Source organism: Cheilinus undulatus, linkage group 3, assembly GCF_018320785.1.
Source record: "Cheilinus undulatus linkage group 3, ASM1832078v1, whole genome shotgun sequence".
Taxonomy (NCBI): domain Eukaryota; kingdom Metazoa; phylum Chordata; class Actinopteri; order Labriformes; family Labridae; genus Cheilinus; species Cheilinus undulatus.
The window spans coordinates 37,450,263-37,474,626 of NC_054867.1; the positions used below are offsets into that span (position 1 = coordinate 37,450,263).

General features: G+C 39.6%; 1 protein-coding gene and 1 long non-coding RNA gene across 4 annotated transcripts in view; one reads left to right on the plus strand and one right to left on the minus strand.

The window, feature by feature from the left end:
* The window catches only part of LOC121505404, a 92,996-nt gene that overhangs the window by 26,613 nt on the left and 42,019 nt on the right, over positions 1-24,364 (minus strand). For all 3 annotated transcript variants that reach the window (XR_005991560.1, XR_005991561.1, XR_005991559.1), the window contains 2 exons: positions 7,800-8,008; positions 7,532-7,668 (listed from right to left, as the gene is read on the minus strand). This is a non-coding gene — a long non-coding RNA (uncharacterized LOC121505404). The remainder of the gene's footprint in view (positions 1-7,531; positions 7,669-7,799; positions 8,009-24,364) is intronic.
* Positions 7,891-24,364, plus strand: part of LOC121505391 (protein phosphatase 1 regulatory subunit 1A-like) — a 58,114-nt gene continuing 41,640 nt past the window's right edge. Inside the window, exon 1 of the mRNA XM_041780680.1 lies at positions 7,891-8,016. Within this exon, the coding sequence (XP_041636614.1) occupies positions 7,936-8,016 (81 nt within the window). The 5' untranslated portion in view covers positions 7,891-7,935. The remainder of the gene's footprint in view (positions 8,017-24,364) is intronic.

The window sequence follows — 24,364 nt, forward strand, 5'->3', positions numbered from 1 at the left end:
CCCTAAAATTTCCATGAAAAAGTCCTTCAATTTTCTTAGCAAATTCTCCCCACATTTCAAGCAAATTACTTAAACTTCAATGGACATCCTGGACTACTACCTCAAAAATTCTGATAGCAGAAATTATGACTATGTTGTTGGAAATGTGATGTCCTCTTATGTACATGCAGGGTCTAAGCGTGTTACTAATGCTTGTTGAAATATACACTGGAGATCAAAATTAGAGAACAATCCACAATTTTCTACGTTTCAAGTTCCCTGCATTGCCTTGTTTTAAAACGATCCAAACACGAGTAAACAAGCAGTATTTTAAGCATATTGCATATGTTACAAATATTGTGAATATTTAACTGGCAGCCTAACTTCGAGTTTTCACCGACTTCACAAGATAGGGAGCCATTCTAAAGTGACCGAAACCCTCCAGCTGGAGGTTGTCCAAAAAAAAAAGCCAAAAGAATGACCCTGTCAGCCATAGCAAGAGAAGTTGGTTGTTCCAAATCTGTGATAAGACTCTGTCTCATCACACAGTGTCACAACGTTTAAGAGCATTTGGGCTGAAAGCCCACTGTGCAGTGACCAAACCTCTCTAATGCAGTTCCTTGAAACTGAAAACATTGAAATAATAAAATGGCCAGCTCAGAGTCCTAATCTAAACCCAAGAGAAAACCTCTGAAAAATCCTTGGCAACTAAGTTATGGCTAATAAACCCACTACAGTCACTGATCTGTGGATGAGACTGGAAGAAGAGTGGACCAGCATCACACCAGAGCAGTGTGAGAGACTGGTATTGTCCTGTGGCCGTAGATGTGCTCAGGTCATTCAAAGCAAAGGCCTGTACACTTCCTACTAATCTTTGACTGTCGTAACCTTCTTTGTGCTTCAGACATTGCTGTTCTTTAATTTTGATCACTGTGTTTTCACAAAACAATGACTCTTTTGTTGAAGATCCTTTCTGTGATTTAAAATAATATTCCAGTAGCATGGTATTGCCAAAACAAAAAATCCTTCAAATGTTGAGCAATGAAGATTACATTATTTCGAAATAAATCAAGAGTTCATAAATTGTCATAAAGTGTTCTCTAATTTTGATCTCAGTGTAGGAACATGAAATTGGCTGCTCATTGCCCCTAGTGGCCCTTGGGAGAAAAACATGTTCAAATTTGGGATCTCCTTAACATTCAAGCTTTTCAACCTTCTATTTCCTGTTGTTTTTTTAATCTCTTACAAATGCATTGTTTTTAGCACATTAAATTGCTGTATGTATGTTATATATGTATGGTGCTCTTTAAATAAAGCTGCCTTGCTTTTAGGGAGCACTCTGTTATCAGAGTTGGAAAATTCCTTTAAAATAGGAATTATTATATAGAATCTGAAAGATAAATTATCAGTAGAGAGGCATTGTTTAACATCTCAATTATACTGTACATACCACTTTCATATTTTTACAAATGATTGTTGGCCAGTGCCAATTTCCTATGCTGCTGTTTTCTATTCTGCCCTCAGGGGGCACTACAGAAACCACTACAGCCTTACAAACTCGGATGATGCTTGGTCAAAGTGTTTTCCAAGATTATTATTTATAGATAATTATTCAGCTTCAAAAGAAAAAAACAATAAAAGTGACTATTAGAGAGTGAGTAAGATGTGGTTATTCAGCATTACTCAGGAAACAGAATAGGTGGCCTTTCACAACACAAAGACAACGAGGCACAAAGACACCCAGCTCTGTATAAACTGCTTACCTCGCCTACCTCAGTGAACACAAGAGAAACTCTCAGTCATCACTCTCAGAGAGAGAAAGAAACTGTCAGCTCAAATAAAGAGGAATCCCCTCACCCTCATGTTTAAGTGTGCACTTAAACAGCACAATAACGTGCAACAACGGGGGTAATCATGGAGACGTTCAAGAATCAATAAGAGGTAACGAGAAATGTGTCGAAACAAAAAGACAAGACGCGAGGAGGGCGTGGGTGCTGCTGCTCACACAGCTGCAGCCTCTGATCCACACAGCTGAGTTTAAGAAATACTCAACTCATCTGAATTTCATGAGTCTGCAGGAGGGCTGTGAGTGCAGCAATTATAACAGATACACAGAGACACAGAGGCACAACACAGACGGATTTAAGGAGGCATAGAAGAAGAAAGCAGAGGGAGCGCTGTTTCCTCTCAGATTTACCTGCATCTATCGCTGCCTTGCTGACCTGCCCTTGACCCCTTGTTTCCTGTACTCCCTCATGGTCATCATCTTGGAAAGCAGCCATCTTGAACAGGGAGGTCTCAGCCATTAGCGGCCATGGCCATGACACAGCACAATTCGTCACACACATCAGGCTTTAATGGCATTGGGGGGAGTGAAGCAGCTCGTTTGGAAAAAAAAAAAAAAAAAAGCAATGCTCCAGTCAAGGGTAAACTGCTGTCCTACAATCCTTATGAAGCTGATTTTCTTACGGCTCTACACAGAGATTTTTTATGTCATATGTACAGCAGTAATTACCAATCTTCTTCAGCTTCTGAACAAACTCCAGTAGCACAATGTAAACATCAATCAGTAGCAAAGTATGTAATTAAACATTTGCTGACTAAAACAAATCATACTGACTGTTCAGAAACCGAATACGTATTGCCTATACTTAACCAATGTATACTAAGACTAAACAATGTATTGGTTTATAACCACAACATGCACAATAGGCACATCCCAGGATGTGAATTGTTAGTCCTGTGACCTGAAGCAAGTCACACTGCCACTTCTGTAATGTATGATGCAGTCCGATACTGATGTTTCCTGTTTATGACTAATCTACACTAAAGTCTGCCTGATATCATCATCAGCAGTCAGAGAAATGAGAACTCTTCATGCAGAGTTTGTGCATCTCCTGCATGTACATTCAGGCTACTAATGATGCTGCTGTCACAGATACACCCACATGATGCTTGAGGCAACCGCTCAATTATTCAATGCCTATCCTTGTTGAGTTAATTCCCACTATCAGCAGCACTGTGTTCCAGTGCTTGTTAATATGCTGTCTGTTAACAGCATGTACCTGCCAATTGTTTGCTTTACAGCTTCAGGTGAGTGCTACAATGGACAATCAAAGAACTAGGGGTGTAAATGTACGTGCATTTATACCATATCTGTTCCGTATGGGCCTCTCGGTATGGTACAGACGTGTACTGAACGGATACGTTTTGAACGACGCTCATACACAGACGGCAAACCAGAGAACAAGTCACTGTCATACTGTCCTGGTAACAACACAACCACAGCAAACAACAGCAACAGCCTGAATATTCCCAGATAAAAGTGTCCTGTTTAGGAACATTTTGTCTCCCAGTAAAATACAACAGTGGACAAAGACAACAACAGTAGCGCGAACATTATTCAGCAGGTGTGTCGCTGACTAATTCAGCTATTAATTCATATTTTTATTAATTGAAGACCTTTTGGAAGGAGGTTGCAGCATTATTAATAATTTAAATATAATTTATTCTGCTTATTTATTTTAATATAATTTAATACAATAATTTTTAAAAAATTCTGTTATTTATTCGCTTTACTTATCGCACCGAAAACGTACCGAATCGTGACTTCAAAACCGAGGTATGTACCGACCTGAAATTTTTCTGTACCGTTAGATCCCTACAACCTATAGCAAGGCTTTGCTGAGATAAAAACAAAGAAGGGTGTTTCTGCAGTGTACTGTTAATCATCTTGTCCACAACACCCTGAACAAGGTGTGACAGGGGTAAAAAAATATGTTTATATAATTAAGAAATCTATCTTGTTTCTGGTGGTCTAGTTTGATTTTGTAGGTCAAAAAGAGGCATCGGTATTAATTCAGTCTGTTTCATAACTAAAACTCCACACAGGGGATTTCAATATGTTAGGGTAAAAGGAACTCCGACCAACTTTGATTTTATGTTGATTTTGGTCTCTTTTGTGGACAAAGTGGTGCCTTGAGTATTTGTTAAGCCTGCATGTACATGCATATACAAGATATTCAACAAAAAACTTTCCCTGCTTCATCTGATGTGTTTAAATGCCTAGAGGACAACACATGGTGTATTTTTGCTGGTGAAAATGCAAACCAAGTCTCCTTTGAGCTGCATGCTGTTTGGCTATGCTGTAATCTGAGGAATTACTGTACATATAAGAGGTATTTAGAAAACTATGGAAATGGCAAGTCAATGTTCTCCCAGGTGGTCTGCTTTTCTTCGGTGATCAGAAAAAGATGGAGTCAGTTTCCTATCCACACAAAAAAGCTTTATAGTGCATTAAGGGATGTAAAATCTGTTTAAACTGTATCATGGTTTTTAAGAGAGCAGTGGAGAGTTTTTCTTCAAAGAAGATAACGGAACAGAACCTCCTATTATGCAAGATGTTGTCACCCATTGTGAGAGATAATTAGCTGGATAATTAAATGCATGCATGTGGGTGGTTTGGTCTGATGATGCCAAGTAGCATTTAGGTTTGTGGTGGCTTTTTATTGTCATGCTTAAAATGGTAGAATGACACAAGTAAGAAATTATAATACAGAATGATACAGAATAGAAAATCAGATTGAGATGAACTACTAACATAGATAACAAAACACAGAATTAAGACATTAAGAATCAGAGCCATAACCACGGTGCAGTCACAAACATTATCTTTGCTTTAAGTGGCACTGTAAAAAGCAGAGGTCACGAAGAACACATAGCTAGCTGACCCAGAGAATCTTTAAATACACACACTGCTTTGATGAGGAACATAATTTGTGCAAATATCAATAAATCTATAAAGAAACCTTTTCTGTGAGGATGGTTTGTGCAGCAGCTTCAGCAAGGCAGCACGATGGCCGAGTTAGAAACAGAAAAAAGGATTCTGATGTTTTCATTTATTTATGCCTGAATGTAGAGCTAGGGAGCTCTTCAGGTCAGATGGTGGGGGAAAATTTTCTCTGTATAAAGCTTACAGTAGATCCTTCCTGTCCAGTTTATTTGAAGAGAAATGGACAAAAACGGTCTGGTGTGTGGTGTGTGCCATATGGTCACAGTGTCAGTTTCAGTTGGGCACCAGTTTTACCCCCCCCCCCCCGTTTTTTTCCCCTCATATTTCACGTCTGTCTCTACTGCAGACCAGCACACAGGATACATTCACAACAATTAGTTTAACAGTCATAGCAAACCTTGACTCATTAAACTGTAGTCAGTGTAGACGAAAACTACTCTGCCTTTCATTACATAAGTACTTGAGGAGATTATTTCAGTGATACTTTTGAAACAAAACAATGAAAAGTCTCCACCTGGTTTTAGAAACAAAAATGTACTGAGACTCAAGGTTGTAATGATACAATTATTTCAACTTTGATATAATACTAGTTGGAATAAAATAATATCAAAAGGTTCTTTTCAATTGATTCTATTCAAATCTTTAGCTATTTTTGTCTCCCGAAAGTAGTGAAATATTATATAGTACAGTTTTGCCATGGTTAAGGACATTAAATTCTGATCTTGCTGGTGTTTCTTCAGCTGTTGTCTGTCCATTCTCTCTCATTGTAACGGGGTATTTGCTCTTTTAAGAGATCATAATCATTTGGCTCAACTCAGCAGAGCCGGTTGTTTGGCTCCTACATGGCTCTTTATTTGACATCAGTTTGGCCTAATAAGATGCATAATAACTCCGTCCTCACAAAGGAGTCCAGCTGGTGCCTCTGACAATCAGTCAACATCCAGGCCTCACAAGAGTACAGTAACACCAGAAGGATCAAGGAAACACTCTGACTTTCAACTGCATGCTCAGAAACGCCACACTGTCTTGCTCAGCAAACCCATTGCCCCATGTGCGAGTCTAAGTCTACGGTTGATCCCAGCCTTGTAGTCAGTAGATGGACCGAGTACACTGCCTATGAAGGTAAACTGCTCTACAACCTCCACACTCTCACCATTCACAGACACAGATTCGATGGCAACATCCAAGGCACCTTCAAATACCTGGATCTTTGTTTCAGCCCAGGAGACATGCATTCTCAATGTCAGCCTCCTCACTCAGCAAGTTAAGAGCCCCCACAAAGATGTCTACAGTCTCCACAAGGATCACAGCATCATCAGCAAAGTTCAAATCAGTGATTTGGCTACCCCAGAATCAACTGGGAAGAAGTCAGAGGTTGAGCCACCACACATCACAGCCCTCTCTGTACCACAATATAGGGCAAACATCAGCTGGATGAGTGCATGTGGGATCCCGCGAAGCTCCAGAATCCTCCAGAGACACATAACAGACACGAGACACACAAATTCATTTGATCAAACATGGCTTCAGAAGAAAACAACACTGTCAGAAGAATATCTTGGTGTGTATTTTAATTTTCACCAAAAAAACAAAACAAAAAAAGAAAATCAGAAGAAGAATACGGGTAAAATCCTGTCTGAGAAGGTGGTATAGTTGTGTTTATGTTTGCTGACATGTCTGTGAGCTGTTTAAGTAAACCACATCTGGTTAGTGATGCTTTCCATTCTGCTTGCTATCATTGACTATTACAAGTATTTAACTGATGGCAGCCTAACCTGGATGACAAACATATTTGATGCTTCCTTTTTCAGAACAGAGTGGATCTGACTGAATCGGGAGCAGTAAAATAATTATATTAACACCACACACTCGGAGAATTATTTGGATGGATAACTGGTCAAAACAAGCCTTGAATCAGACCACACAAGATTGGGCTAAAAACTGTCTAGCCTTAGGATGCATGTCATTATGTTAGCACTCAAAATAATAAAGAATCTTAGAGTGCAGTTTAGGGTTAATATATATATATATATATATATATATATATATATATATATTACTCCCAAAAGTGTGCGAAAAATCTGGAAGACACATCTGTCATCTGCCTCTGGGCGGGTGTCAGGTATCAGGGCCCAGCAGACGTGAGATGTAGGGACACTCAGTCTAAGAGGCAATCAATAAAAGATTGTGCTGGGCTGGCGGGAGCAAGGAAAAGAGTGGTGAACACATCAATGATGATTATTTCACTGCTCTGTCTTTATTTTGGGTGGAAAAGGTTATTGCTCTTAACTGTTTCAGCTGATCTGGGTATGATAGCTCTAATTCATAAAAATAACATGTTTTGAATGCATGTGGAATTATCATTTGCTATGGTGTATAATGCAGTCAGAGGGTTATATATACATGCAACTTTTGTTTGAGATAAAGTCAGTGAGTTTGCATGACTCATTCAGTGTAAGGTTATATTTAATCATGTGTAGGCAGGTGATTTTTAAAAATACTTTCACAAAAAGCAGAGGTTGGATGGAGCATCTTTCCTGCACATCCAACAAATGCAGAGGGGGAGAGAGAGAGAGAGAGAGAGAGAGAGAGAGAGAGAGAGAGAGAGAGAGAGAGAGGGAGGGGGAGGGAGAGAGACAGAGAGAGAGCATGTCTCTGTCATCCTCTCTCTCCCATCTGAGTGCAGGCTGCAGCAAAACAGCCCTGATCGCAGATGTCCAATACAGACAGAGAGGAATGTGAAAAGGGGGCGGGACTTACGTGAAGGGGAGCCAAGCGGAGCCAATGAGAGCGAAGTAGAGGTGTTCCTTTGCCCAGAATGCCCTTGTCTGAGTGCTGAGAGCCGGCAGAGACAGAAAGGGAGAGGAGTGAAGCCGGGGTGGAGACACAGGCAGGTGCTGAGGAGAGACAAAACAGGGTTAAATAGTGGATAAAAGGACCAAAAGAAGAAAGATAATCAGGGAAAAGTGCTTTAAAAGCTAAAAGGAATAATCAGACAGGAACTATATAACAATCCTCTTAGTTTTACCTTAACTGGAGCACACTCTTCTTCTTTCTCTGCCTCCTTTTCTCATTCGGATTCTCCTTACTTGGATCATCCCTTCTTCCTCCCCCTCTTCTTCTTTTTCTTCGTTTTGGTTGCCTCTTTGACAGACAGAGTCACCATGGAAACCGGGAGCCCCAGGAAGATACAGTTCACCGTCCCCCTGCTGGACACCCACCTGGACCCTGAGGCAGCTGAACAGGTGAGGAGGAGGAAGGACAGAATGAGGTTTTTGGTGATTTTTGACTGATTTTTACATCATTTGGTAAAGATTCAAGAGGAAAGTACAGTCTTTGATTGCTCCCTTTGAGGAAAATTGAAAGAAAAAGCTTGGAAACTATTACTTCAGTAATCAGAGAAAGCATGTGTACTATGTTCAAGCAACAAGAGTGGACGAAAAAGCGCAATTACTGTTATCCTCTACCCAAATTTCAGGTTTCCAATGTGGGGACAAATTGCCCCTTTTAAAGAAACCACCATTTCTGTGTTTATGACTCCCCTGAACCCAATTAGCAAGCGGTGTCTCATCGATGGAGCGATAAAGCAATCATGATTAATTTAAGATTGATTTTTCCACCTCAGCTTTAAGCGCAGCAGCTTCAGCGAGCCACAGCAGAGTTAAACAGGGGTGTTGCAGTATGAGGATGAGCCTCCAGAGCGTTGCTGTTGTTTTGGTTTGACTGACTGCCTGCGGGCTCTATACCACAGAGAGATACCAACAGGCACTGAAGGATAAACTTGTTAGAAATCAGATGTCATGGTTAGGTTTTAAGCATATTATCACTGGAGGAAGTTTGATAAAGTAGAAGCCTTTAAATCCCTGACCTCAGGACACACGTTAAAAGAAAATAACTCCTTTGAGTGTTGCAAGAAGAGGAAGTGGGTGCATTCAAGCGTCTCTAGTGAATGGAGTAAAAAGATGTGTCCCGTTTTCCCATTTTTATAAATATAACATTAACGGGACAGGTCATTTATAACTGATGAGCCTCCAGTTAAACTGGCAGATTTTTGAGTCTGACTACAACTCCTCTGTGTCTCTCTCTCTTTCTCTGCTGTTCCCTCCTCTCCCATGTTCGGAGGACTGCACTTTTCATATGCATGTGTCAATGTGTGGGTTTGTCCTTGTGAATCAGCGTGGTCTTCCTCAGATTTAAGATGATTTAGAGAGGAATTTTAACTCCGAAAGTCTCCAATATGAGGAGCGTAATGTGGATCCTCAGCAGTATGGTGGTCCTGTACCTCAGAAAAACTATAAAGATACTTAGTCTTTCATTAAACTTTATACATCAAAATTATCAATCAAAACTTTGTTATTACTTTGGTATCATGAATTTTCTTAATTGACTCGAGTCTTTTTCAAAATAAAACAAAATAAAATAAGAAAAGCTGCAAAAAGAGTTGACAGATTGGTGGATGGTAATTAGACTTGAGTGCTTTTCGAGTACTCTGACTACTCAACATGCTTTTAACACAGCAAGTCACACTTACCCACTCGCACCCATTCACTCCACGTTCACTACTCAGGGGGACGGTTGCTAAACAGAGTGGCCAAGAGTATCAGCTAATCCCATTTATACACATTCACTCGCTAACACAGCAGTGGGGGCAAACTGGGGTTAAGTGTTTTGCACATGGACACATTAGGGATTGAACCCCCAACCTTGTGGTTGAGAAATGACCGACTCAGCCACAATCACCCTGATAGCAAAGTGACCGACCAAATATGAACTTGCAACTATTTTAACTCACTCAGGAGCACTTTGGGTATACATTTACCCTTAGTTGCAAAATGGATAAACAGTTTTTCTTGACAATGTAGGCTCTGCTCAAAAGACACTCCCTGAGTGAGCCAAGCAGCAAGCTTCGGCTTTCCATGGAGTGCATTTCTAATAGACACTCATATAGATAGATACATACATTTAGGCATATAAATGTATGCCTAAATGTATACATTTAGGCATACATACATATAGGCATATAATAAAATAAAATGATATTTAGTTTAGTAGCAATCTACGCCGTAGTAGTATTAAAAAGAATATGAGGGTGCAACAACAGATTTATGCTGTAAAGGAGGAGGCTGGGGTGGTGGAGGTGAGCTTTTGCCAGCAGGAGTTTGGTGTGATCAGCATTGATAAAGCAGAGACAAGTAAGAAGGAGGGTATATTTAATATATTTTAAAATTTTTAATGTCCCTAGTCCCAGGGGTGAAAAGTAACTACTTACATTTACTCATATTACTCCAATAGAGTAAGGTTTTTTGTGTACTTGCTTTTTATTATTTTTTAAGATTATTATTAGACCGGCTGACGACAGACAGGCAATATGGAGAGGGAGTGGGGGGGTATTAACCAAACAGCAACCAGCGCAATGAGGACTGAAGCCTCTTAATATGGGCACCTGCTGTACCCATTGAGCTAAACTAGCCCCTGTGCTTATATTTTTTTGATTACTTTTTAAACCAGAGTTTACTTTTACTTAAGTATGCTTTGAGGGAAGTACAGTTCCTCAATATACTTTAAAAAGCATCAAGAACTGAGAAAAAAATCAAGGCTTAACATCACAACGACCTACGAGTTTATTTTCAATTCACCTCAGTAAAAAAAAAAAAAAATCCCTTTCCATGTGGTCTGGATACCATTTACTGTGATATAAAATAGTGACAATTATAAATGGTCATAATAATACTTCAAATTAAAAAGTATTGTTAACAATGAGGGAATTTTACCAGTTACGATTAAAAACCAGTAACCATTTCCATCACTAAGGTCAAGGTTGTTGAGCCATATGTTCATCCCTTGCTTGTGAATACAATATCTCAAGAACTCTTAGATGGATTTTATTCAAACCTTGCAGACATGCACACTCTGACTCAAGGATAGATGATTAGATTCTTGATATCATGGATTCAAATGTCAGCGTCATTAGGCCGAATATTCATCCCTTGCCTGTGAAGGCACCATATCAGACATGCACGATATTTATGATTCTGTATCTGGGAAGCTCTGACTTGATCAGGAGCAGTCAAATAACTCTATTAATTCATTTTGCGCATTCATTTTACCCTCTAACTTTACAAGCCTTCCAGGGGTGGCTGCTGAGAAGCATCCCCACAGCATGATGCTGCCACCACTGTGCTTCACAGTGGTAATGGTGTGTTTGTGCTGAGGTGCTGTGTTTGGTGTTTGCCAAACATAGCGTCTTGTCTGATGGCCAACTAGCAACATTTTGATCTCATCAGACCAAAAAACTTCCTTCCACTTGACCATGGAGTCTTCCACGTGCCTTTTTGTGAACTCTAGTGGAGATTTATTATGAGTTTTCTTCAACAGTGGCTTTCTCTTTGCCACTCTCCCATAAAGCTTTGACTGGTGAAGAATCCTGGCAGCAGTTGTTGTATGCAGAGTCTATCCAATCTCAGTTGCTGGTTTGCAGCTCCTTTAGAGAGGTCATTGGTGTCTTGGTGGGATCTCTCACTAGCTTCCCTCTTGCACAGTCACTCAGTTTTTTCTGACTTTTTCTCGGACTTGCTTGGAGTGTTTTTTTTTTCTTTGTGGAGTAATGGTAGCCAGGTATACTGATCAACTAGCGACTGGACCTTCCAGACACAGGTGTGTTTATACTACAATTGCTTGAGACACATTCACTGGCCCCATTTCACTCTTGTGAGAGTAGCACCAATTGGCTGGACCTCTGTTGAATTAGGTCACTCCCTTTAAAGGGGATGAATATTTATGCAGTCGATTATTTTGCTTTGTATGTTTTTGTTTAAATGACATTAGTTTGTAGAAATCTGGTTTCACTTTGACATTAAAAAGTTGGGGGTGGGGGGGTGTTGTACATTTTTTTGGTGAAAAAAAGCCAAATTAAACAGACTATCATTGACTTGTAAAATCAATAAAAGGTAAAAAAAAAAATCCAATGGGGTGAATACTTTTTATAGGGACTGTAAGTTAAAGCACCTTCTTCATTTAAAGACCTCCAGCTGTCCCAGCTGTTGTTACTGACAGGAGGTAAACTGCGTTTTCACACGCCCGTCTCACTGTTGTACAGCTACTGTACATAAATAACTGTTGTCCAACTCTACAACTGACGTCAAGGACACAAAATGACAGCAAGAAAAAAATAGAAACTAAATTATAACTATTAACAAAACTGCTGAGTGCACAGTAAATTATACAGGGTGAGTAAATAATGAGCAATTTTAACAACAGTCTGTTTACTTTCATTCTCCTCTTTAATCTGAGCTGTAGATGCAAAGCCAGCATTTCCTACAGCAGCTATTTTACATTAAAGACACAATAAAGCAGGGCCAAATTAGCTTGTGGTATAATGGAAAAAACATGTTTGCATCAACTTAATAAAGCAATAGAAGTTTTCTGTCAGAGGATGCATCTGTTTCTCCTCTCAGCTCCTCACAACTGTTTGCTGTTGGCTGTACAAATTACACTACTGTTACTACGGCAACCACAGGTCTCACCAGTTCAATTGCAGGACTGAATTCTTCCAAAGATCACAACTTTAATGAAAATGCCATCAGACGGACATAGAAGCCGTGTGGTGTGATTATCCAGGCCTGAAACATATTAGTTTGTGCTGCAGTAGAGCTCATTATGCTGCTGTTTGAGCTGGGAAACATTACACATGTAATTGGTGATGTGATATTTAGAAGAGCAGTGACTGTTAATTGGTGCCTGAGGTGTGTTTAAAAGGGCTTTATTGGCAGGAAAGTTTGATGAACAATTTTGCCATGTAATTTTTTTGCAAATATGATTGCAGTTGGTTTGGTTTGGAATGTGGGTGTCTTTTGCTCGGCACACTTACTGCGCATTTGGCTTTCTTACATTTCTCTTCCTTTTATTCAGCAAAAGGTTTGTTCTTTTCATATTGTAGAAGGGTCTGTTCTGAAAAGAAGTGCAAGAGGGTTATCATTGACATTTGCTATGCCAACTTGTACAACAAGGACCTACATGTGTGGAATCTAACATTTTACTCTTAAAAGGAAAGTGGCTTGTTCCTTCAATCCAACTCAACATTGCACTTAGCCTCTTCCTTTCAATAAAATAGCCCATCTTCTTAAGATTATGTTGCACAAGTAAACATATTCAAAAACAAAATACAGTTTGGCATCCAACGAGACATGCAAACAAGTTTTAAGGTGAGGATAAATGTGTGGAAAAAGAAATGTGATAGAAAGAAGGAACAGGTAACAACAGTATGCTCAGCAAAGTAGTGGATAATTAAATTTCTGTACATGTTATATAACAAAAAAATAGTAATTATTGGGCATAAAAGGCAGCGCTGTGCTGGAAAAATCAACAGCATTATAGGTTATTTCATTTCTGGAGAAATCAATGCAATGAATAATACAACTCCAATTCTAAATTGGGACACTACCTAAAAGCAAATTATAAACAGAATGCAATGATTTGCAAATATCAAACCCATATTTTATTCATAATAGAACATAAACAACATGTAAGATTGTGAAACTGAGACATTTTACCATTTCATGAAAAATATAAACCTATTTTGAATTTGATGGCAGCAACACATCTCAAAAAAGCAAGGACAGAGCCATGTTTACCATTGTGTAGCATTAACTATTCTTTTAACAATGGTCTGTTAACATCTGGGAAGTGAGGAGACCAGTTGCTGGAGTTTTGGGAGAGGAATGTTGTCCCATACTTGTCTGATGTAAGATTTTAGCAGCTAAAGACTAAGATGAAGGTTTCTGAAAAAAAGTTATTCAGTTAGCTGATTTATTTAGCTTATAGGATGGGTTGAAGTTTAAACGGACTTAATTCAGCATATAAGTGACCTGCTTCAGTGCTTGGTTATACTCTGTGTTGGTAAGTTGGTTTGCTGATATGCTCACATCTGACCAAGAGCCTGCTTGTCAGGTGGTTGTGTGCGCATGTGTGCATGTGAGAATGAAACACAGCTGACTGATTGAGATGCCGGCAGGAAACAGAGGAGCACTGCAGTGCTGGGAAATACAGGCAGAGAAGAGCAACATATCATAAATGAAGATATAGTATGTTTGTATTTAAGTGGTGCTGCTAAGTGTCTCTACTCTTTGCTCTGTCAGAGCCTCAATTATGGCGGCCTGTTTAATTCACAGGTCAGCAAAAACATCGTATTAAGTCCCTTTATCATCTAATTGAAATTAAGACGTAAGCATTTGAGTCTGTTACAAACAGTAAGAGAGCAGAAAAGAGAAAAGACGATGCCTTCTGTCATTAAGCCCCAACCAGCAATGCTTTTCACCCTTCACTTAGTAAATAAACACTGATGCGGTCTGATATGTGCTCATAAATGACACAGCATGGGCTGGAACAAGTGCTCCTATGAGTAGTTATCGTTCGAAATGAATACAAACAATGGTCCGAGGATATTTTTTTGGCTGTATGTTGTTAAACAGGTATCATACCATGATCACAGAAATATATGGCTAAATACAAGCTTGCTGATTTTCTCTGAGTCAGCCGTTATTCTAGTACAACATTAGAAGGTCAAAAATAATATATAATGCTTGTAAAACCTTTAATGTTAATTTTTAGATCATTCAGACTATTAGAAGGGTGCAATGAGGACCCTGTCATGGATGAAGCTGATTTTGAGATAGGTAAAGGTTTTCTTCTTTCCTCCAATGTATTGGTCAGTGTGTGGGAGTAATTACGGTTGACCAAGTTTCTCTGTAACTCCAGCTCTACTAAATGCATATGGAGCATTTGATCTTTACTTTACATTCATTTTGTCCATATTTCATAATATTTCTTTGATGCTTATGGATGCAATCCAAATATTCCAATATCACAGGTAGTCATGGGGGCAGTATTGAGCAATGAGGACACAGTTCAAGTTAGAGCAGTTCAACACAACAAAGAAGAGTAACGGAAAAGACTGAAAAATTAATTAAACTTTCTGGGGGAATACTGCCTTATACTGTAAGTGTTTTTTTTTTTTTTTTTTTAGAAAGTTCGAACACATAAGATGTTTTCTCATCTGGGCACTGAGACAGACAAATGCTAAAGTGTTTGGTAAAGGAGGGAAAAAGCAGCTACAAAGGAAGGAAGGAAAATGAACCAGAAAGAAATTAATGAGGGCTAAGTCTTGGAGTTGAACCTGCAGCTGATGCAACAAAGACTGTAGCCTCTGTTTATGGGGAAACTGCTCTACTGAATGAGCTAAACCTGACCCCAAATGGATGCAGATTTTAATCTTAAGTGTTCAGGTCTCTTTCTCAGGCGTGTTGGGGTCAAGGAGTAGGTGTCAAAGATCTGAATTATTTAAACCTACCTCTGTAATCCTACTCCTCCACACAAATGGGTAGATCTTTAAGTAAATTCCTTCTTCAAGGACTCAAAAGGGCTCTCTGCAACAGTAAGCATGGAAAACCTTGTCTACTTACCACTGAGACATCCAAACTTTTCAATACATTTTGCTGTACATTTGTTTTAAGGACACTGTGCCTGCATGGCCTTTAGCTTTTACCCACTCTGTTCCTCTGGTAGACAAATCTCCTTTAAGCTTCATGTAAGTAAAACTCTCTCTGTAAAGACTCCAGAGAGCTCTAAGCTTTCAGCATCAGTAAGCATAACTGAAAGTCGTCTGATTACCGCAGAGACATCAGACTTTTAGGATACATTTTCCATTTGTTCTAAGGTCAGTGTGTGCGTGGCTACTGAGCCTGCAGGGCACAGTGTAGCTAAGGAGTAAGGTTTGAAATGTGTGTGTGTTTTCTGAAGGAGAGGCAGATGACAAAGGCAGATAGAAGTGAAAGAGTCATAGAATAAGGATAAAAAAAGGACATTTTCAGTGTGAGAAAAGAGGAACAGTCAAAGGAGAATGTGCTTGTTTTTGTGAGTGAGCACACTTATGAACGTCCCAGCAGGGGGCTTCACCCACGGTTCAATAATCTCTGCAACCTGACACCTCCCAGCGTGGTGAATCAGCCTCCATGGAGAACTGGCCGTCAGTCAGAACAGCTTCCCTGAGGTCTGACCCTCACAACAACAACAGCACATACTCCATCTCTTATCCGCACACAGGCACAGTGTGTGCCACCCTTATCATAACCTCACATTAGAGCTTGCTGTGTTCTTATAAGCACAGACCGACTAAGGCTGAGACCTCATGGTGTCTGTGGATGGCGTTAAAGATAGCAGTTTCCTGGGTTCTTTCATTACACATTCTTCTTTGAATTGAATTTATTTATCTGATATGGACAAAGCAATTTAACAAAGCTCCAATAAAGAGCATAAAGCTGGTGTGTTGTACAGAGAGTACACAGCAGTTGTCCCTGGTTAGGCCTTTACATATAAGCATGCTGTTTGGTTACACACTCACCAACCACTTCAAACAACATGAAAGCCTGACAGACTTATAACAACCATGACACCTCCAAAGTCGCTTAAATCATCATCCTTCCTTTTCTGAAGCTCAGTTTGAACTTAAGCACAACATCTTGACCATGTCTACATGTCTACATGCACTGGCTGCTGCCATGTGATTGGTCACATTAATAAGCAGCTGAACCAGTAGACCTACCAAAGGGGTTGCAGAGTGTATAGTCTTACAATTTGGGTGAAAAGTTATAGAAAAGATGTGCTTTTGCTGTCCTGCATAACATTTTAGAGGACGAGGTTGATAACCCTACAATATACAGTATGTCTGCAGTCATGGCACTGGAGCTAGCACACAATTAGCCGTTTAGCATAGGTGGACTAAACATGTAGCCAGGTGGCCTGGGCAGGCAAATCACATTTCCTTTCCCCCTCTGAAAGTTAAGTTTCTGTATTGGATTATGAAAAACTACTGACCTAGTATACATGAAAATAGGTGGAAGGGTGTGACGGCCAAGGAAATATAAATCAAATGTTGGACTGGTTCCAGATCAAGCTCAGGAATGAGAAATAATATTGACCCTTCAGATTCCAGTAGTTCTTTAAGCATCTAGGTGTAGTTGCTGTGCTTACATATCGGTTAGTGAATATTACAAAAGAATGTACTCAACGCATTTACTGTATGAAGGTCTGCACTGTTTAGTTTTGTACGGATCAAACAAACAAGATATGAGGTAGACATTCGGTAACTTTAAAGGGGCTTCTGTGCAGATTTTGCTACCTCTAATCAAACAAAATGTATTATAAAAACTCAACCCTAAGTAAAGATATAGTCAAAAATAAAAAAATAAATAGGTCACAGATGGCCTGCTGGTTAGGCTGTGCCCCATGTATGCAGGCGTCTGGGTTCAAGTGTGGCCTATGATTCTTTTATCTAAGGCTGCAGAAATAAATTCTTTTTGTAATCGAGTACTCTTATCAATTCTTCTGTTGATTAATTGAGTACTCTAATAAGAAATATTGCATTTTTTTAAACAAACACTTCTGATTTTTTTCCAAGAGAAATAGTATTAGACGAGAAAATGAGGGGAGTCCCTTAAATGGACTATTTTGTGTGTTAAAAACAGGTATTAAAAGGTTATCTTAACAAAATATCTAGAATAGTTCTCATGCCAATTTACATTTATTAAAGTTTAAAGAAAAGAAAGTTAAATAATCCTATTAGATAATGCCATAATTGGGGTTTAGGGATCCTCTCCCAGGAAATTCTGGCTGCTAATACTTTGTTTCCATTTTTGCAATCACATTTTTGTTTGATCCACTGTGACATTTTAACACCACATGTGGACCTGGGAACAGGTTTCTAAGGTATAAAGCTGCATCGGGAAATCAAAATGCTTCAACATGTCATACTCGAAAGTTGCTGGAGCCTCTGCAAACTCAAAAACTTTGTCACTCGTAGCGTCAACCATTTTTACGCTGTTAGGTCAAGCCAGTGAGTAGAGCGCAAAGAATGATGGGTACGCAAGGGCCAATAGTAAGTGAAGTTTGCACTTCCCTTCACTCTGCTCTAGTAAAGAAAAGTATTTTGCCCTGAATATCCATCATTTGAAATGGTTGCTTCTGTCACTGCAATATTAACAATACCATTACACCTCCGCCATTAGCCCTATCTCTCAATAGTACAGAATCCTTAAAAAAATTCCTGGATCCAGATGGTGATCCAGATCACTCCCAAAATCTAATCAGATCTTCCTTATGCCATTTCTAACATTTCCTGAAAATTTCATCAAAATCCATCCAGAACTTTTTGAGTTATGTTGCTTAAAAACAAACCCTGCTGATCACATAACCTCCTTGGCAGAGGTAATGATACAATACCACACCACACCACACCATACCACAGGACAAGCTAGCATGGGTTAGGACACAATAACTAGGATTAATAGCACAGGGTATGATAGGATATGTTAGGACACTATATGTTGGAAGGACACAAAACTAAATCCAGTCAAGTCAAAATGCATCTCTACAGCACAATTAAAACAACCACAGTTGACCAAAGTGCTGCACAGACTATAGTAAAACCATATAACAAGACAAACTATGATTCAGTTAGATATGATGGGATGCAATGTGATACAATACGAATTACATGCCTTATCATATCATATCATATCATTAAATTCAACAGAATACAATAGGATAGGCTTTTGTATGATGAGAATTATTAACATGCACTATTTTAATTCTAAAAATACACTCTCCTGCATTCTGACACATTCAAGTGACAACAAAGCTAACACACATCTACACTTTAAATATTGTTCCAGAGGAACACAGTAGATATTAAACCATTTAACTGTTATTCTTCCAGATAATGGGCTTTTGTTTGAGGAAACTTCTCACAGAGACATTAAATTCCTTGTTGAGATGATGAATGGTGACATCTTAAAGGCGATGTTTTTTATAGCAGATGTTTCAGGGCTAACAGTGAACTCTGACTCCCTCTTGGTACCATCTCTGTCCTTCACTGTGGAACATAACAATCACTCTGAAGGTCTTTTCCTAAGAAAAACTTCAAAGTGAGGTAAATTACAGACATTATCACACCATGCAATACATTCTCACTTAATAGCAATACAGGTCAATTGAACTTAAAATACGTAATCAAAGTGAGGAGATGTACCCGTTTTTTTTTCTCTATTCAGTCAAAACTTAGCCACTAACTTTGATTTCACTGTGTCTGTCTTCTTCCTGTTTACCATTTCAGTCATGCATATTCAGGAGCAAAAATTCAGGGACATCTAAGAGGATGCTTTATCAGTTACATTCAGTTGTAAACATTAGCAAATATTTGACAGAGTTTTACTATCAAGGCCTTGAAACAGTGACATTCTGGTAAACGTTCACCCTGTTTAATAGAAGCACATAGAAAGCTTAGTTTTTCTTAGGAGTTGTGCACGGATGTTATCAGTGATTTGGGTATCCACAGCAGACAAAAGCTACTGATTGGTGTGTTTTAGCAGACTACACTAATGCACTACAGTGTAACACAACATCTAAAATGGTCCTCATCCTAGAAGGGTCTCTTGTAATATAAAAAAACAACAATGTAGCAGTGAGAATGCGTTACAGCTACACAGCTGAACGGAGTAATGCATCTACAAAAAAGCATCAACATTGCTATTCTACGTTTTGAATTCTTGACTGGCTTTGAGAGTTAAGCTTGGCTTCAGTTCACTCAACTGCGATTATGCAGTCTGGAAAACATTTAAATGGTAGCAAAGCACTGTCAACCAACTCACTAGCTAATGTTTGGTAATGAGTTGGTTGAGTACCTTTCTGCATTCATGGCTAGCCATTGTTAGAGATGTAAAGATGCGCACATAAGCACTCTTAATGGGCCCTCTTTCTGCATTCATGTCTAGTCTTTGTTGACAATGTAAAAATGCACACAAAAAGCCTCCGTCTTCATCCATGGCTTCTCATGGTTAGTGACAAGATTCACCCAGCTCCAAATATGAAATACAGTCAGGTAGATAAGTTTTAGGCATAGGCAGCGCTAAGCTGGAGCTGGACATGTCAACACAGCCAAGGTCAAGCTCAATGGCATCTCTTTTGTCTGGGCCTTTTCACCCTGGTAATATGCCCCAAGAGCACCATTGGCTTTTGGGCCGTTGTGACGTCCACAGCGCGCCCAAGGACTTACGGCAACCCTACACACAGAAATAAAAACCCACAATGGTTACTGAAAGAACTTGAAACTGGCAAAGTAATGAACTGAAAATCAACTAATGAAAATCAGACATTGCTTTTGAATTGTGGTTCAACAGAATCATTTTTAAAAACAAACTAATGAAACTGGCTTGGACAAAAATGATGGTACCCCTGACTTAACTGTTTCACAACCTTTTGAGGCAATCACTGCATTCAAGTGATTTCTGTAACTCCCAGTGAGACTTCTGCATCCGTCCACAGGTATTTTGGCCCACTCCTATGAGCAAACTGCTCAGCCTGTCCCAGGTTTGAAGGGTGCTTTCTCCAGACTGCATGTTTCATCTCCTTCCACAAATGTTCAATAGGATTTAGATCAAGGCTCATAGAAGGCCACTCCAGAATAGTCCAATGTTTTTATTCTTAGCCATTTCTGGGTGTTTTTAGCTCTGTGTTTTGGGTCATTATCCTGTTGGGAGGATGTATGACCCCTGACTGAGACCAAGCTTTCTGACACTGGGCAGCACATTTTGCCCCCCGAACATAACTAAACCTCCACCATGTTTCACAGAAGCTACAGTGTTCTCTTCTTTGTATGCTTCATTTTTTGCATCTGTGAAGTTAGAGCTGGCGTGACTTGCCAAAAAGCTCCAGTTTTGTCTTATCTGTCCAAAGGACATTCTCCCAGAAGCTTTGTGGTTTGTCAGTATGCATTTTGGCATATTCTAGTCTCGCTTTTTTATGATTTGCTTTCAACAGTGGAGTCCTCCTTGATCATCTTCCATTAAGTCCACTTTGGCTCAAACAGTGATGGATGGTGTGTTCTGACACTGATGTACCTTGGCCTTGGAGTTCACCTCTAATCTCTAAAGAAGTTGTTCTGGGCTCTTTGGTTAACATTCATATTATCCATCTCTTCAATCTGTCATCAATTTTCCTCTGGCCACATCCAGCGAGGTTGACTACAGCCCTGTGGACCTTAAACTTCTGAATAATATTGTCAACTGTAGTCACAGGAACATCAAGCCGCTTGGAGATGGTCTTACAGTCTTTGCCTTTAACACGCTTGTCTATAATTTTCATAATCTCCTGGAACAACTCTCTCCGTAGCTTTCTGTGCTCCATGTTCAGTGTGGTACACATCATGATACCAAACAGCACAGTGGCTACTTTTCACCTTTTAAATAGGTAGACTGACTAATTACAAGTTTAAAGACACCTGTGATACTAAATAGGATACACCTTAGTTTAGTATGACCCCATGGTCAAATTACTTTACATCTTTTCTTGGGCTATCATCAGTTTAGTCCAGGTAAGTTTCATTAGTGTTTTATATAATTCTGTTGAACCACAATTCAAAAGCAATGTCTGATTTTCATTAGTTAATTTTCAGTACATTACTTTTGTCAGTTTAAAGTTATTTCAGTCACCATTTTAGATTTTCTTTCTATAATGAAAGCAAACCAACAACTCTGTAGACTTGCACTGAAGTAATATTGATTAAACATGATGTTCTTTCAATACATCTCTGTATAATGATTTTTCCCCTTATTTTTACACCTGTTGTTTTAAGCCACTGGTGTTGTAAAAGGGAGGCCAAAAGCAGATAGCACCCCCTTCTTGATAAGTAAGGAGTACTGCAAAATATATGTTGACTAGACGATTAAAATCCTCACATCTTAAGTCATTAGGCCCTGTGTAACCCTACCCAAACACATACACAAACACCGAACCCCATCCCATGCCTGGCAGATCAATGGCTAGCTAGCTCCAGCTAATAAAAGCACTAAGCAATGGTTGTTGTATCATTAAAGTCTGCTGCATGCAAAATATAAGATGCCTGCATTTATGAGATCAAGGACCTTAATTCACTATTCAAGGACAGGGAGTTATAAGTAAAAAAATTGGAGTTAAGTTTGATTAAAAAACTTCACAGGTGTAGTACAAAAGATGAGAGCAAAGAGCAATCAATTCCAAACCTCTGCACTGATGGTTCTGTTTGTCCCATAAGACACAAGCAGAGGCAGGTGGACATGTTTTTGAATGAACGGTACTATGAATGTTCTTCAAAATGCATCTATTTCAGATGTAATTTTGGATCCAATTTTCTCCTCATTTTTATTTTAGCACTGACCTTGTTGTTTGCCTTTCCTGTCCTTAGTGAAATTGAAGTTCCATGAATTCCTATCAGCTATTTCACTTCAACCTGTGTACTGAATCCAAACTCTGCAGCCCCAGTGGAATGAATATATGACATTCATTGAGAAAGGATATGAAGGAGGACTGCCGCAGAGAGGTTTACAAAGGATTGATAGAAAGTGAAAAGGGGGCAGAAGGCTGGAGAAACTCAGATAAAAGGAAGCATTGATCAATGATTCGGTCTTTCATTGTCCTATGAATACAGTATTTCCCTTTATTCAGAGCTAAATGAGAAATGAGAGCCTGCAAGGATTTATAATGGCTGAGCACTGACTTTACCCTGAACAATACCAAGATCACATTACAAATGACAGAGGGAAGGGTGAGGAATCAAGAATTCCTATCAGAGCATTGCACTAAATCTCTCAAAGTTCACCTAATGATAAGGTGCTGGGGAGCTTTCTTTAACCTTTAACTCTGCAGCAATTTGGCTGGTATGAACAACCTTTTCTGATTCAGGGCACTGACTAGCCCAACCGATTTTTTCCCTCAAAGGTCAAAGGAAAACTCAGCCAGCAAAAGGATTTAAAACCAGTCATGGTCTTCCAAGCAAATTAGGGTCAGAAGGTAAAATTTTCACCTTAGGATTCTCCAGAGTAGATTTTAAATTAAGAACTATTTCAGGACTACTTCCACCTCAATTTGTTATGAGTTTGGCTGATCTATAATAAGAAAAATCTTCCCAAGGTGACATCTGTATCAAGCTTTGAAACCCGAACAAAGTGTGAAGCCCTGCCAACTCTCATTAATCAAACTGAAATAACCACTGAGATCAAAACAGCTTTGTATTTTAAGATCCTTGACCTGCTGTACCTGAGCAAAAAGCCAGTTGACATTGTTGTATCATCTTGATAGCTCATGACCTTTTCGGATTTTACTTTTATGTTTTTGGGGTAAAAAGAAAAGGATTAGCAATACCCTCATACCACAGACAACAATCAGCAAAACAGTAATTTAACAATAAAAATTGCAAAAGAGAGAGATATGGGGGTGCCAGGTTATGGGGGGCTTTGAATGTGAGGAGAAGGATCTTGTAGTTAATGTGGAAAGGGACTGGTAGCCAGTGGAGCTGTCTAAGGATGGGGGTGATGTGGTCAGCAGAGGGGGTTCTGGTGAGGATACGGGCAGCTGAGTTTTGGACCAGTTGGAGTTTATGGATGGATTTCTGAAGAAGGCCGTACAGACGAGAATTGCAGTAGTCTAACCGGGATGTAAATAGGGCATGGATAAGAGTAGCTGTGCTTTGTGGAGTGAGTGAAGGGTGGAGACAGTTAATATTACGAAGGTGGAAATAGGCGGACTGAGTGGTGTTGGAGATCTGGGTAGAGTAGGAGAGGGTAGTGTCTAGGATGACACCCAGACTCTTAACCTAAGAGGAAGGGGGGACCGTGGAGTTGTCATTAGATAGGGAGAAACTGTTACATTTTGAGAGCGTGGATTTAGTACCAACCAGAAGAAATTCAGTTTTATTGCTATTCAGACTGAGAAAGTTGTGGGTGAACCAGTTCTTGATTTCAAGCAGGCAATTGGAGAGTGGGAGTGCAATAGTGGGTTTAGTTGAGAGGTAGAGCTGGGTGTCATCCGCGTAACAGTGAAACTGAATGTGGTGTTTACAGAATAGTGAGTCAAGGGGTAGTAGGTAGATGATGAACAGGAGGGGGCAGAGAACAGAGCCCTGGGGAACACCGGAGTTGACAGGAAAGGGGTGGGATTTGTGATTGTGAAGTTAAACATATTGAGAACATAAAGAGATGTAAGAAGTGAACCAGGTGAAAGCAGTTGCTGCTATGTCAGTTGATGTTAAACGGTTTAGGAGGATGGGGTGGGAAATAGTGTCAAAGGCAGCAGTGAGGTCAAGGAGGATGAGAATGGTGAGGAGTCCAGCATCAGCAGTAATCAGAAGGTCATTTGTGATTTTGATGAGGGCAGTCACAGTACTGTGGAGGGGCGGAAACAGGACTGAAACTGCTCAAAAAGGTTATTTGTTTATGAGATGATTGCGGACCTGGGCTGCAACTGTTTTTTTCCAGAATTTTGGAGAGAAATGGCAGGTTTGAGACAGGGTGGAAATTATTAAAGTTGGATGGATCTAGACCAGGTTTTTTGAGAACAGGAGTGATAGTGGCAGTTTTAAAAGGGGACGGGAAGACACCTGATGAAAGGGAAGAGTGAATTATGTCAGTGATAAGACTAACCAGAGAGGGCAGGCAGGTCTTGACAAGGGTCGTGGGGATGGGATCGAATTGACAGGTGGATGATTTGTCAGCGTCCACTCTCCCCGTAAGT